Source organism: Scleropages formosus, chromosome 17, assembly GCF_900964775.1.
Source record: "Scleropages formosus chromosome 17, fSclFor1.1, whole genome shotgun sequence".
NCBI lineage: Eukaryota > Metazoa > Chordata > Actinopteri > Osteoglossiformes > Osteoglossidae > Scleropages > Scleropages formosus.
In genome coordinates, this window is record NC_041822.1 from 11,163,548 (window position 1) to 11,178,543 (window position 14,996).

General features: G+C 40.8%; 2 protein-coding genes across 4 annotated transcripts in view; one reads left to right on the forward strand and one right to left on the reverse strand.

Annotated features, from left to right (window-relative positions):
* LOC108938569 (1-acyl-sn-glycerol-3-phosphate acyltransferase alpha-like) lies at positions 1-12,425 on the forward strand. Its single transcript, XM_018759207.2, has 6 exons — positions 1-721; positions 5,768-5,901; positions 9,697-9,872; positions 10,365-10,460; positions 11,322-11,394; positions 11,662-12,425. The coding sequence occupies exons 1-6, from the start codon at positions 546-548 to the stop codon at positions 11,817-11,819; spliced, it is 813 nt and encodes a 270-aa protein (XP_018614723.1). The 5' UTR covers positions 1-545; the 3' UTR covers positions 11,820-12,425.
* The window catches only part of LOC108938568 (epidermal growth factor-like protein 7), an 18,291-nt gene continuing 15,548 nt past the window's right edge, over positions 12,254-14,996 (reverse strand). For all 3 annotated transcript variants that reach the window (XM_018759203.2, XM_018759206.2, XM_029259377.1), the window contains exon 9: positions 12,254-14,705. In XM_018759203.2, coding sequence (XP_018614719.1) covers positions 14,683-14,705 — 23 coding nt within the window. In that variant the 3' untranslated portion in view covers positions 12,254-14,682. The remainder of the gene's footprint in view (positions 14,706-14,996) is intronic.

The following is a 14,996-nucleotide window of genomic DNA, read 5'->3' on the forward strand; positions in this document are numbered from 1 at the left end:
TCGCAGCCACGGGTTTCATTTCTGAAAAACTTTCAAATCTTATTAAATATTTTTCATTTAGGGACTCGAGTCATTACACACAGTAATCAGAAATGAAAACAGAAAATATAAGCTTTGTTTGTGGCGCAAATTGTGTCGGGAGGCGGCAGATGGAGATATGAACACCACAAGCTAAAACGCCATGGAAATTATATGGGATCTGACACCGGAAACGAGCAAACCTCCAGCACGACGTCTTTCCATAGGAGAGGCTCGCGTGGAGCAGCATCACCGACGAAGAGTGAATCTTAATGACTTAAAACTTCCAGATTAAGGAACAGCTCTTGACATCTGCGACTTTTTTTCCCCACACACTGCCGCGGCGATTTCGCAACAACAGCAAACGAGGGGAAAGGTGCGGTTTCGCGAAGGGCCAGTTGCTCAAGTTGATCTCTGAGCTCCAAGCGGCTTCGCTGTATAGTAGGAAGCTGTAATGTCAGCCCCGACACGGGCACGCAGCGCGCCGCGGCACTGAGGCAAACACACACCACACTCATTCACACACAATGGATGCACTCTGGGTTGTGCTCGCGATGCTCGTGCCGGTCCTGCTGTGCACGAGCAGCACGTTCGTGTTTTATTTCAAGAAGTGCTTCTACATGGCCTGGATGATGATTCTGGCCGCGATCACGATCCCGATCTGCGTGCTGAAGAGCGGCGGCCGCGACGTGGAGAACATGAGGTGAGCGCGCGCCCCTCGCGCCGCCGACACGGACACTACTACTACTACTAGTGCTATTAGCTGCGGCTAACGGGGCTCAAAAGGCGCCTCATTCCATTGTTTGTGGAAACTTGTAGTGCTTTAGTTTACTTAGCTGTGTAGCTGTGGCTTCACGCCCGGCTGTGTGCACGCATGGCCTTTTCGTGCTCAATTTGGCTCCTTTCCTTTGTTGCTAGCCGTGTCCCGGGGGAGGTCCGCAAACGCCCCGCCGCCTCGTTCACCTGAGCTGCTAACGCCGCTAACGGCAACTATTGTCTTCATTGATCATTCACATGTAAAAACGGCGATTTTCGACGGCTGGCGGAACGCACCCTTTTTGCCCGTCTGTCTGCTATTTAACTTCTCGCTTAACTGGCACTGACAAGGTTATTTTTCGACAAGAACGTGAATTTTAAAGTTCCAGCGAACAACTTCATATAAAATAAAACTAAACTGCGATAGTACGCCTTAGCTTAGTTGTGCCCTTAAAATATTACGTAAAATGTATAATTATTCCTTCTTTGGCTTGAACGTTGAATAAATGTAAAGTTTAATAGTTCAGTCGTCTAATGTCATATAATATATAATATGATAAAGGCAATTTCCTGTTTTTCTCTCTCCATATTTTATTGCTGAGGTAAAAGTGTTCAGAGTTGCCCGTTGTGTCCTCTGCAAACAAATTGCAACAGGTTGAATACTGGTGGATTTTTTTTTTTTTTTTTTTTTTTTTCCTCCATTTCTTTCCAGTAACATGTATAAAGGACAGAGATGATGATCATGATGACACAGGTCAGCAGTACTTTTGAAAGCCTAAAACTGCAGAGTGGAGCAATACACGGCCAACCTACAAGCCGAAGCTCATTTGGAGATGAACCTAATGCTGTTGATCGATTTCAGCAGTGTGCGAGTGTGTAGTTGATACTGGATCCTCATGAGCGGTAGGGTGAAGATCCCTCTGTCGCCCTGCCCTCCTACTTCATAATTTTCTGTTCCACACTTGAATGACTCCTTCACTCGAGCTATTCCTTGGTATCAGTAAACTTGCGCATTCGTCTTTCTCTAGGCCTTGCTTTATTTCTCTGTTAAACACATTCGTGACCTCTACTGCTGGCTGTGGGGCTACGGCTAGAGGTTTGTGAGATGAATAGGACGGTTGATATTGTGCTTGCTGCAAGATGTTATCGTTTATTGTTAATAAGGGACAGGAATGATCTGAAGGATTTCAGGTGTACGTGCATTATTATGTGAAAGTCGTGTATTAATTCTGGCAGAATGCGAGTGACAGCCATGTCCGTACAATTGTGCAAATGTAGTTTGCTTCAACGGTTTTCTCATTAAAGGCAAATTATGTCTGAAATGTGTGGAACAGATTTAGTGTCAGTTTTCGCACGGAGTGTTATGCGTTAGCTGTGAAACTTAACACATTACCGGTAAAGACCTTTCATTGCAGGGGTAACATAAATAGAGAACGCTGAACTTGAAGATTTAAGTCTTGCAGTTCCTGTTGCAGATTCAGTCCATCAGATGAAGGTCAGGAATGGAATCTCTTGCTGTAGGCGTGAGAAAAGGAAAGCCTTTGGTCAAGGTTCCGGAATGCAGTCCAAGATTGCTGGACTGTGAGGATATTCCACAGTCCCTAGCTGTCATGGAGGCCTACAGTGGGTAGCATATCAGTTAAGGACATCTACTTGTTACTTGAAGTACTGTAGTTGAAGCCCCAGTCCCTGTTCCTTCCATAGACTGTTCAAGGAAGGTACTTTCAGGTACTTCTGTTCTGGTACAGTAAAAACACCTCGCTGAATAAATTAATCAGTAACTGTGAGATTGAAGTGTCAGCTAAGCAGCAAATTATTGCTGCTGTTTTTAATTGACCATGAGACATTCCTGTTTTTATTGGAAGCATCTGAAAATGAATGGCTGAATTTTGCTGAAATTCAAAAAAAAAGTGGATCAGCTGATGGAGGAATGATGATTAAATTGGTAGACTGATGGATATTTCTGGATCTTTGGAAGGCTTTGAAGAAGAGGGGTATGATGGGAGAACTGAGAAACCGAGTAATTGTAGCATGCTTGGAATTGACAGAAGGTGAAAGCAGGCATGAAAGTTCTAGGAGTTAATAAGGATAACCGTAGGGGGCCTAGAATAGTGCACTCGACTATCGTTTTCTTGTCACTGCTGTTCCCATACAGCGTGGGCAATTTGCTACAATTAGTAATAGAATATAATTTGAAATGTTTAATTTCAGCATGCTTTGTTTCACTGCATGGTTTGAACATTTTTTTTTTTTTTTTACACTTATTGGTCTAATTTGCTTGCCTGTTCAATAGGTTCAAGTCAAGTACATTGAGTGCTTTGTTTTTGGTTAAACCTTTTTTGCTACAAGAGAAGCAAGTCAAGGTCTCGTGTAAATTATGTTGAAAGGGGAAAAAAAAAAATAAACTGTGGATCAGTTCATTAGTTTTTTCATAGTTCTAAGTATTCTGTGAGGAAATAACTAATCAATTTAACTCTGGAAATAAAGTGACTGTTAGTACTGTTTTTTTTCTTTCCTTTCCTTTCCAAAAACCTTGAGAATCACAGGTTACCCTTGGTCTATTGGGAAGTCTTTTGACAGCTGTCCTCTATTTAAACCATTTAGGACTGGATATTTACTGATGTGTAGACAGGACAGCACTGTGAAATGCAAAATGCTCTTACCTTGAAGGAAAAGGCAATTCGAAAAGTGTTCTTTTCAGCTGGAGTGTGACTTTGAGCTCATTTGTAGCTATGATGACAGTTGTAGGTGTGGATCTGGATATGCACGGTACCCTGAATGAACATGTCTGAGACATTTTGCAAAAACTTTTTTTTTTTTTTTTTTTTGTACTTTGTCCTCTTTGGATCAAATCCTTTATATGACTCAAAGTGGTGTTCTCTTTCTGTTTAAACAACTTATATGGGCACTGTAAATTGTGAAACATTGCAGTTTCACAAAATTTGTGAAACTGCAGACATGGAGTAAAGGATGACTAAAGTAAACAACTTTAAACTGATAATAAAATAGTTCATCCTCTACAGCACTCAGAGTGCTTTGTTCTGGTTTATAAATGTGAGACCATGTTGTGTGGGTACAGACAAGAGGGTGTTGTGCTGTTGTGTAATGAAGGGTTGGGTGGGGAGAACAAAGTAAAAAGCATCACACTTTAAATACCAACTGCGTGTCTTCTGGAAAAACAAAGAGAACCATTCACAAATAAGAGAATGATGCGTCAAATAAGCATTTTTCAACATCTGGTTAATTTGTTTGGAATCAAAAGGTGTAATAATAACAAAATTCCTCTGTTTGTTTTTGCTAAATCTATAGGATTTAGCTGTAATACCTTTTCAAAAAATACAGTGACTAAAATTGGTCCATGAAGGGTCCTGTTTCAGCTTCTGCTCCCACATTTGAGTTTCTGGTCTGTATGTTTGTTGCCCACTAATTCAGGCCATTTTTCACTCAAGAAACAGAGAAATGATAGAAAATCAAACAGTGAGGAGAAATTAATAAAAAAGAAATAGACTTGGAAATACTTCTATATTTTAAGTAGTGTATTATAGTCATTCAGCAGGGTAAGAGGAGATCCTAACATAATTCACTTTTAGAGTTTTATGTAAATTATGAGGGGGGGTGCGGTGGCGCAGTGGGTTGGACCGGGTCCTGCTCTCCAGTGGGTCTGGGGTTCGAGTCCTACTTGGGGCGCCTTGCGACGGACTGGCGTCCCGTCCTGGGTGTGTCCCCTCTACCTCCGGCCTTACGCCCTGAGTTGCCGAGTAGGCTCTGGTTCCCCGCGACCCTGTATGGGACAAGCGGTTCTGAAAGTGTGTGTGTGTGTGTGTGTGTGTGTGTGTGTGTGTGTGTGTGTGTGTGTGTGTGTGTGTGTAAATACTTCTTTATTTAAGAAAAAAAACATAAATTCGATGTTGATAACATGAGCTACAAGTGTATGTTCCCCCATAATAGTGTAAGATTTATGAACATATGGACTATTACAGCAGACCCCTGTTAATGTGTCTTCTATAATCCAGGCCAGTGTTATTTTCTTTTGCATATGTTAAACTGAAGACTTGGCCACTTCAAATAACTATTTTAGTATTTTTGCAAACAAACTCCATCTAATTTATTTATTTATTTATTTACTTACTTACTTACTTACTTACTTACTTACATCTAATTTATTAACTTTTAATGGGATTACATGAATAAGTTCTCTGGAAGACAATCATGTGAAATTCATAATAAGGAAAATTATTTGTTCCTGTTTTGGACAAGAATGTTTTAAGAGGCATACGTTAGCATAAGATCTGTAGACTTTGGGTAACTCTTAAGTTCTCTTTGATAAATGAATATTTGGTATGTTAATTTAATATTTTGAAATGCTACAATGTGAGACAAGCCCAAGACTTGCTCACAGCAATGAGGATCAAATGAGGAATATTATATATTTAATTATTCTTGTCTGAACCCTTCATTTACTCGAGTGAGAGATGGTAAAGAATGAGCACGTTTAAAAGCTGATAACAATATGCCGTTGCTGCAGATAAAAGCAGCTACATCTGATTTACAAGTTAGGCCGTAGAGTGTTTCCGTTGGCGTGGTGTTCAAAGGTCATGTATCATGGCAGTCCTTCATCCAGAGTGGCTCATTTACCATGTTTGTTGAGTACGTGAACATTTTCTAATTCATCATGCTATCACAGCAATTTGTTAAAATGCATATGAAAGTCATCACTCTTTGCCATGGCATTTGGTGAGTTTATTTCAAGTGCTTGCCAAATATTTGTCATGAACAAAATGAAGGAAAAAAACTGTATATTTTTAATTTTTTATGATTGTGTATAGTAAAACATACAGAGAGACTTTTTTTAATATCTAGCTGTGAACTGTGTTTTTTTTTTTTTTTATTGATACAGATGTGGATGTGAATTTCCGATTATAGAATCTCCAGTGTACCCCCTTTTTGTATACTTTATGATGTTCAAGTAAATGCAATTTTGATTGTTCTGCAGAATAATTCGTTTCATGGTGCGGCATGTGAAGTACTTGCTGGGCTTGAGGTTTGAGGTGAGTGGTTGGCAGCATTTCCAGTTGGAAGGACCATATGTGATCATATCCAACCACCAGAGCTCCCTGGATGTCTTGGGTAAGTGCCTTGCTTTTTCTTCTGTAACCTTCCTAATCAGTGATGGAACAGAGAACCGCTGTTCTACCTCTATGCAGCTACTGCCATAGTTACCTCATCTTTTGTACTTGAACTATAATAGCTCTGACAGCCATGAAGGTATTAACATCAGCTCATTAGTCCACAAGACCGCTTCGTGTTCGCTCGCTACTGTGACCTCGGTGACGTCGAACACAGTGCAATAAAGGGAGCTCACTGCACCCTAGCCAAAGAGATCCAGTACAGATGTGTACTACTAGACTCCGTGGCTGTTGACTTGATGTGACCTTGATATCATGGGTAGTAACATGGCCCCAGGTTAACATTATTGCTGCTATTATTGTTATTGGTCCATTTCCCATCTGCATTAACTACTTGTCCTGTGCAGGGTCATAGCGGTCCACAGCATATCGAGACAATATAGAGCACAGGGCAGGGTTCGCCCTACACGGGATACTGGTCCATCACAGGGAAATCACAAATTCATTCATTCACTCACTCACACAAGAACATATCATAGGCAATTTAGTGTCACCAGTAGATCTGAAATGCATGTCTGTGGAGTGTGAGAGGAAACCAGAGCACCCAGGAGAAGGGGAAGAACATACAAGGTCCGCACAGACCGAGCCAGATTCATACCCATATCCAAGCATAGTTGAATAATAAAAATAACAGCCTTTATGTGGCTGGTAAAATGGTCCTAGTGGACCTGCAGTGTTGGATAACAAAGTTTGCATTGATTTACTAATTTATACTGGTCCATATTGTTTTGTATGAATTCAGGATATTTACCTTGATTAAGAATATTACAGCTGGAGGGATATTTCAACTAGAATCCTTCAAATTTATAGAAAGAAAACAGCTCTGACTGCTACGCCACCTGCTGTTCCACCATCAGCACAGTGGCGCATCCAAGCCACAGTGCGATTAATGATGGGGAATTGTGAAGTACTGAACTATAAAAAGTTGTCAGTCAGTACTGTGACATAACAAGTACAGAAAAGTACCCTTAAGTATCGACTGAACCTGACGTAAGGATCAGTCAAGCTATCAAATGGAACAAATGTAGGTAGATGTTGAGCATCGTTTTCCCATCTCTTGGAGATGCTGAAATACTCTTTGTTGTTGAACTTCATTCTCAGCAGTTACATTTGGTGAGCACTACATGAAGCAGTCACTGTAAGTTGTACACTGACAGCGCAGTGTTCTTAAGAGCACACATCTATTTACTCTTCCTCAGTCTCACAGCTAATAGGGTATTAATTGTGGGCTGATTAAAGTCAGGATATATAAAGCCTGTTTTATATCCTCTGTTACTATTACCTGGCTTCTCATATTGTGAACGGTGATGCTATGAATTTTTGAAGATGGGAACATTTTCCGCTTCTCCTGTACTCTGATCTATTTTCTAGAATTGGGACAAGAGGTAATGTGACCTGTATTTACACGCCCAGGCGGTAAAATGCACCCAAAGAGAACAGGAGTATGGGGCCGCCTTCGTTCAGCTCGCTTCCACAGGGTTTACACATCATGTCTGCTGTGCTTGGTTGTGTGTAAAATAACAAGATGAGGTGATCATTGACAGGGGGAGGAACAAACTGGTCAGCAGTCAGGATTCAATAGGATTTGTGGAAGAAGGTATTTTTACATAGTCACTTTAATTTTCAAAGTTGAATAAAATGTCAAAAGTACTTTTATTTTTGCCAAAGCTATAGCCAGGATTTTTATAGAATCTAACTGCACATATATCAAGTAAGGGACATATGTTGAGGGGACACACCCCGGACGGGACGCCAGTCCATCACAAGGCACCCCGAGCAGGACTTGAATCCCAAACCTGCCAGAGAGCAGGACCCGGCCAAACCCTGCTGCACCACCGCGCCCCCAGTTCTGTTGAGAACGCAAAGCAGGATCTCCAGGCAGTTCTGTTAAATCAGACCCACAGAGTACTGATTTGTCACTGGTGCTTTTTGCCGCCAGCTTTTAATGAAACACTCGTCTGCTTTCCAAGTCTGTCGGTGCACCAGCATTGGACCACTGGAGGTTGGCAGGAGTTTCTGACTGTTAGGGTCCACACTGGCTAGATCCATTTGTGGATTTGGGGTTCGATTTACTTTGGCTGGCGAGAACGACTGTGTTTTCCTTCCCTGTATTAATAGTATCGTGACACTTTTTCTTTCCAGTGTGGCGGAAGCAATGCACACAGGTCTTAGTAATGGAATGGAGATGGACTTTGTCTTTATTTAAAATTTTATTATATGACAAATTCAGCTTCCAGGGCATTATGACAGTAACTAAGGATGTATGACACTCAAACATGGCATCTGTATTTTATTAATTGTTTGGCATATTCAACAGTCAGCATCAGTGCCTGCGGTGCAACCAAAAGACTTGATAAAACACATAAAAGGTTAAATGTGATCCCAGTGAGCCCTGGCAAGAAATGGACTCCAAGCTGGGGTTTGGTGTATTCAGGTTGTCTCAGGGACAGTGTTAATAGGAGGCTTATCCACTGGCACAAAAGGCTACTCCTGAATTTTTACTTAAAGGTCCAACATCTGAGGAGGGAGAGGCCACCCGGCTGCAGCCAAGGCCCACTAAGTGCTAGTAAGAGCCTGACAAAAAGAATTTGCACTGAAGAATTTTAGTGCAGCACTCATTTTTTATGTAACGTAAAGTTGTAATTTTCTAATAATTTTTATTTTATATTCTGCGCTTTTTGCTTTCTTCCCCTAAGGCAAGCCAGGGGTGCCTTTTATAAGCAGTGCATGAAAACACGTCCCTGTAAGTCAGCGGAAACAGGTGTTAAAATTGTATCAGTCTGTGTCGCCGTCTTGCTCGGTAGAAATAAAAAAAAACGAGTCGCAGGAGAATTACCCTATTGATGCCCGGTACTTGGAAACACCGTGTTCCTTCTGCCTGACTGAAAGGGAAAATGCAACGCAGACTGACTGCTCAGTCCTACAAATTTAGAATATGCTGCCCCTTTCGTTTTAAAGTTTAGAGGATCTTAAAGGACTTGACATCCAAGTCCAGCGATGTTCAGTTGCGGGAACAGTTGCTATAGGAGAAACTGTAACCTGTCAGATATATGTAATAACTTCAAAATTCCTGCAGACAGGATTCTCATCAACACAGATGTGAGTCAAGCAGAAAAAAAGTGAAGTAAATGTTGAGCATTTGTTCTCAGGGTTTGGGAAGAAGAGCCTTGGTGTCCATCCTCGACAAAGCGGCCGTATTTGTGCAGTTCAGCATTACGTTACGAACTTTAATGACAATTAGAAGGAATGCAATGTACATCTTAAATGTTTGGACTCTTAACTCTGGATTGTACAGTTCACTGTACACTGCAACAAGGTAACAGGAATCACATGTTTCAGTTGGAGCTTTTCTTCATTTTTCATATTTGTCACATTGATCATAATCAGTGCTATATTGTCCCCCCCCCCCCCCCCCGGCTAACACCTTTGTGAAATTTGAGTGGAAATTCCCATAACTTTGCACAGCTTGATATTTTATATGAGTAATTCAGGTTAATTACTGCACCATTGCTTTAGACCCTTGTGGGACTTGATCAGACAGGCGCTGCTATGTGTCCATTGATACCTGTTGGCATTTTAGCTAACAACTGGTAACTGGAAGTTGCAGCTGCTAGTTTCTTGTAATATAGCACCCATTGTGTACCTTTTATTGATGGTTACAGTTTTTTGTGCCAGGAATGTGTTGGAGTAGCCACGCACGCACTCTCAGGTAACCAACTTGCTCTTATTTTCAAAGGCCTGATTGAGGTCCTTCCTGATCGATGCACCTCGATTGCCAAGAAGGAGCTGATGTATGCTGGCACCGTAGGGCTGGTCTGCTGGCTGGGCGGCGTCGTGTTCATCAATCGGAAGAAGACGGACACGGCTAAGAGCGTGATGGGTGAAGCGGCCAAGACCATGCTGGACGAACAGGTTGGGCTGTTTCATCACGGTACCAGTCACATTTGCCAATCCTCATTCGTGAAAGAAAACAATCTGTTGAAGCACGTTACTTCAGTTTCACCGCATTGAGGAAGAGCTGAGACACATTCACTATATGAAGGGCAGTGTAAAGTCCATATAAGTGTACGGTTTACATACTTCTATTTTTGCTGAGCTTTGTGTACGTACCTATAACACTTACATGAAACCTTATGTGTGAGAGGGACCATAAATTTGATAAAATGCGTGTAAATACATATATAAGTACTATATATTTAGCTGTCTGAGCTTTTCAGTTTGGATGTTTTCATGAATTATGTGTGCATGACAAAAAACTGAAGCTCTTTTGTACACCGAATGCAGTGCTGCCTGGTCGTGCCATTCCAGCGTAGTTTTATATGCAACCCCATTACTGTACATTCCCATGGAGAACATATCTGTCCTTGAGCTATTTCTCCCCCCCCCCCGGGTTACTTGTCACAGATCCGTCTGTGGATTTTCCCAGAAGGAACACGGAACCAGAAGGGTGACCTGCTACCCTTTAAAAAGGGTGCGTTCCACTTGGCAGTGCAGGCACAGGTGAGATTTGGTTTCCACTGCTTTTTTTTATTTCTTTCATATTCTTGCATACTAGGGAACAATATATTATCATGTTATGACAATGAATAAAGCAGAGAAGCTGGGTTTTTAATTTACTAAATGTATTATGTTTGCTAAGTAATAATTAATTGAAATAATTTTTAAAAATCTGCACAGTGGTTGAATTTAAGAGGCATTGTTTCGCCATGACCCCACGGTCAACAAACGCATGGTTCGGATCCGGAGTGAGTCGTCATAGATGTAATTCCCAGAGAAGCATCAGTACGCTGCCTTCTGTACAAGACTGGATCAGTTGTCTAAAGATGTGATTCTGAGTCAGTCTCTGAGATCACTCTGTCAGGTCTGTAGAGCTGCAGTTTTGACGGTTTATCATACGTGAGTCGAGAGGGAATTCTGTTACGGTGATGCCCTGATGCATCTGCACAACTGTCCAAGTGAAAGTGCTTTAGACTTTATAGTGAAACTGGTTTTTATTTTGAGTTTTGGGGCAGTCCCCAGGGAAAAATGCTAAATATTCAAATAGTGCAATTGCTGATGTCGCAATGTTAAGCCTTTAAGTCATAGTTACATTTTATTCATATTCATTCTACAACGTTAATTTTGCTGCAGTGTTCATTGTTGCAGTGTATTCCTTGAATGCAGGGTGTTTTTATATCCGATGTCTTGTGATGCTTTAGCCACGGACCTTTACTTTCTTTGACTGACTCTTTGACTCTTCTGCTTTGTTGTTAGTTCTGCAGACATTGCTTGGAAGCCATGTAATCTGGTCCTGATTCCTATTCTTTCGTGTGGTTCGTGTGACTGTATGCCTCAATACTGCCACGTGTTCTCCCCTTTCAGGTTCCTATCATACCAGTAGTGTTCTCCTCTTACAATAACTTCTACCTGCGGAAAGAAAAGCAGTTCAATTCTGGTAAGAGAGATTATTGTAGTTTGTTTATTTAAAGTATTGAATTAATATAAATGTCGTACTGTAAACTCTTATATGAGATTGACTAAATAAATCACATCAGAACTCTGTTGAGTGTTTAAATGTACGCTGAGTCATACTGCTGGATGTTTCAGCTGATATTGTCAACACTATATGCAATAACACTTGATATATTTCGCTGTGGTACCATTTTTCACCATAGGTCACATGTTACGCAGTGCAATCTGTCTGTCCACCATCTGCCCTCAGGTACAATCAAACTGAAGATCCTTCCCAAGATTGAGACAAAGGGTCTTTCCTCAGACGACGTGTCTGCTTTGTCCGAGAAATGCTACCAAGTCATGCGCTCTGCGTTCATAGAGATCTCGGGAATGACAGGTGACAGCAATGGGTCCACTGGCCATTAAGAGCCCCTGCACCAAGCCGGCCACCCGCAATCCAACGGGATGATGACTTAGTGGGTTCTCCAGATGTGCCCACATTCTCCTCCCTGTGCCACGGATATGGCGGGATGTTGATGAAGCAACATGCACCATTTGAGATTTTTCTGGTGGGTTGGGTGACTAAGGTCAAGGTAGACCGCTGGGTATGAAGTGGAGGAGGAGCATATTTGCAGTTAATTGGGTGGAGAGGACAGTCTGTCATTCAGACCCTGTATTTTTAGCCCAGCTGGTTGCTGCCATCGATGTACACTGCCCTACAGCGCAGAATTGTGCTTTTGAGGCCTGGATGGGCCTGATTCAGCCTAGTGGGGTTTTTTTTTTTCCCTCCTGCTGTCAGACCTCGTGTTTTCTTTACTGACATCTCATTAACTCCTGTCTCTTTCATTTTTGCCTTAAGTTTTTTTTTTTTTTTTTTTTTTTTGTCTTCGTCTTCTATCCTTCCCATTATTTTTACACCTACCTTCAGGTCAATTTCACCAGCACCTTTTTCACAATTTTTCTGAATTGGAGCTCTCTCAAATTAAATCTGACTGATGAAAACACAACAGAATGCAATACTGATAAAAAAAATAACTTTTTTTTCCTCTTTCTCCCAGTGTCATTGTTTTATTCAGGGATATAGGTTATTTTGTTTCCCACCCCTTACCATTATCAACAATCTGCATGAAATCTAAGTTTCCAAGCTGTCACCCTCTATTTATATGTATATTCAATAATTTATTTTTTTCTTGTAAGATAGCTTGATATAGTGTCTTACAGTGCACATGTACAAAAAAAAATGTCAGTGGTAATTTTAGAGTTCAGTGTGGAATCTGTTGTTCAGTATTCACTGGACAAATGTTACTGTTCATGTAAGTTATGACTCCATTTGTGCCTGGTCAGGTTTTAAGCAACTGGTGAATTGTTCAAAAATAGAAACCATGGCCTCACTGCTGTATGCCCAGTACTGCCTGAGCTTGAACAGAATTAGAAACACTAACAGTGAAAAGCAATGTTCAGTGTTTGGCTGATGGGGAAACCGTGTCAGGTTTTCTTTTTCTTGTGGCCTGCCATTTGTTATACTTTGAATTTTTGAAGTAGCACACTGCATTGAATCTTTTCTAGTCCTATTTCCTACCTGTCCTGAATTAATGTAGTGCAGACTTTTCTTTTTCCCATCTTGGAGATGCACATTTTTGCACTAGTTAAGGTGGTTTAAAAAAAAAAAAAAAAAAAATCTTGATTTAAAAAAAGGAACCCACTTCAAGTACCCTGTGTGGATTCTGCTTGCAGTTTGGCTGTACTCTTTCTAGAAACGTGTTTCAGTGGACAGAGACACTTCTGCTGTTGGCAAAGGAATAGCCTTTATTTCATTAACTGCTGGAGGAAGGCAGCCAGTTTTACACAGAATGCTACAAGTTCCAAAAGACACCAGGAACCCTTTAGTGAAGGCAAGCTTAATACTGCTGCACTTTCGTTAATGGATTGAAATGCACTTCAATTTTTTTCCAACAAAATACTTTCTTGGGGACTGCTGTTCATGAGATTGTGTTGTATATCTTAGAATCACTAAATAATGATACAGCAGTTTGATACTTCATCTTAAGGCTGTTTGGAAGCAAGCAGTAACTGCTATTCACACATTCCATAATGTTAAAACAAAGTGGACAGCCTTTGACCTGTTTATGAATCAGATACAACTCTACATGCTGTCAGTGTCACCAGTTAGGAGGATGGGTATAAAATGTTTTGCGTAGGAGATGTATTTCCTGAATGATGTTGTGATTATAAATGCTCTGAGGTTCCACAGGAATGATGGCTGTTCATAGACAGGTACAGTTGGGAATCATGGGACCTCCATGGCCCTTACTGGATAATGCTTAAACTGTACTCAAACTCTTCCATGAATTATCACCCATGGCTTTTTTTGTGATTATTTCATACAAAGGTTTGTGTATTTAAGTGTTAAAATACAGTTTTGGATATTACAAGTGAGGACTTTCAAAATTGTTTAAAATGTGTTCTACTGAATTAACCAGACTTATTAAAATTTGTGGTTTAAATGCAGAACCTTGTGTGTTTCTATATTTAAGTATAGTTATTCATATGTCCATATGAGTGCAATGTGAACTACTTACTATACAGTATACAGCTCTGGTACTACTAAGGATTTTATAGTCTCACTGAACCTGTCTGGAAATGGTTTATTAAATAATTTTTCTATGATTCCATAATGGTTGCATGTGTGTGATTCTGTAAGACAAATGAATCTTTGAACCAGCACTGGGTTCCAAGTGGGTACTAACGTTAACCATTTTTAGATTCCGCTGCCACAAATGTGTCTTTTTGGGAACAATTCTATCATCAGAAGAACTTACAACTGATCCACAGAAGCACACTAAATGACAAATACATAAATACAGATAACCCATAAATCTGAGGGTAAATACAGTTGAGAAAGGTGTTGACTTTCCTGACTAGTGGTGGTTTTATCATATAGCTATAGATTTAAAATGACAAACTTCAGGGTGCAAAGGCAAACAATGCCTTAAAATTCATATTTACACTGTAGGAAAAGGTCTTAGCAATGTGTTACGGCAAACAAATAAATAAGATGTCCATGATTGTTGTTCAGAACAATCAGCCATTACTGCTTCCATCCTGTAGTGCCATCACTCCACAAGCAGGCATGGACACTACACTGCACGTTCTTACCACGGTCATTTCAGCGAGCCGCAACTATGAAATCACTGAGAAACAGGTCATCGTGAAAACAGTCCACTGTGAAACTGCCTGGAATAAGTAAGGAAGTAGACCTCCATCCTTTAGAGCCTCCTTATGGTCTCCTTTACATCTTCTCTTGGCAGGAACCTGGAGTGAGAAAGAAGGCAAAAGGTTGCTAGTTGCAGAATGTGGTGGAGAAAACAGATGATTTGCTGCCCTTATTTCATACTTTTTTTGTCCTTTAATTTAAAAAGGCTGTTCTACAATATATAGATATGTGCAAAGTACAGCTAATTAGAACTTTCTTCTTCAGGGTAACCAGAATATTTTCTCTTCTTTCATAGGAATGTCCCTGTTTAGGCCAGATCAGACAATTCGAGTGACAATGAGCTCATCCTGCTTCCCGTCCAGAATGATGGGAAGTGATGGACCCCCTCC

Excerpts from the sequence above, each read along its gene's own strand:
- LOC108938569 (XM_018759207.2), top strand. The coding sequence starts at position 546 with ATGGATGCACTCTGGGTTGTGCTCGCGATGCTCGTGCCGGTCCTGCTG. Across the intron at positions 722-5,767 it reads CGCGACGTGGAGAACATGAG|AATAATTCGTTTCATGGTGC; the intron begins GTGAGCGCGCGC and ends ATTGTTCTGCAG. Across the intron at positions 10,461-11,321 it reads ACTTGGCAGTGCAGGCACAG|GTTCCTATCATACCAGTAGT; the intron begins GTGAGATTTGGT and ends CTCCCCTTTCAG.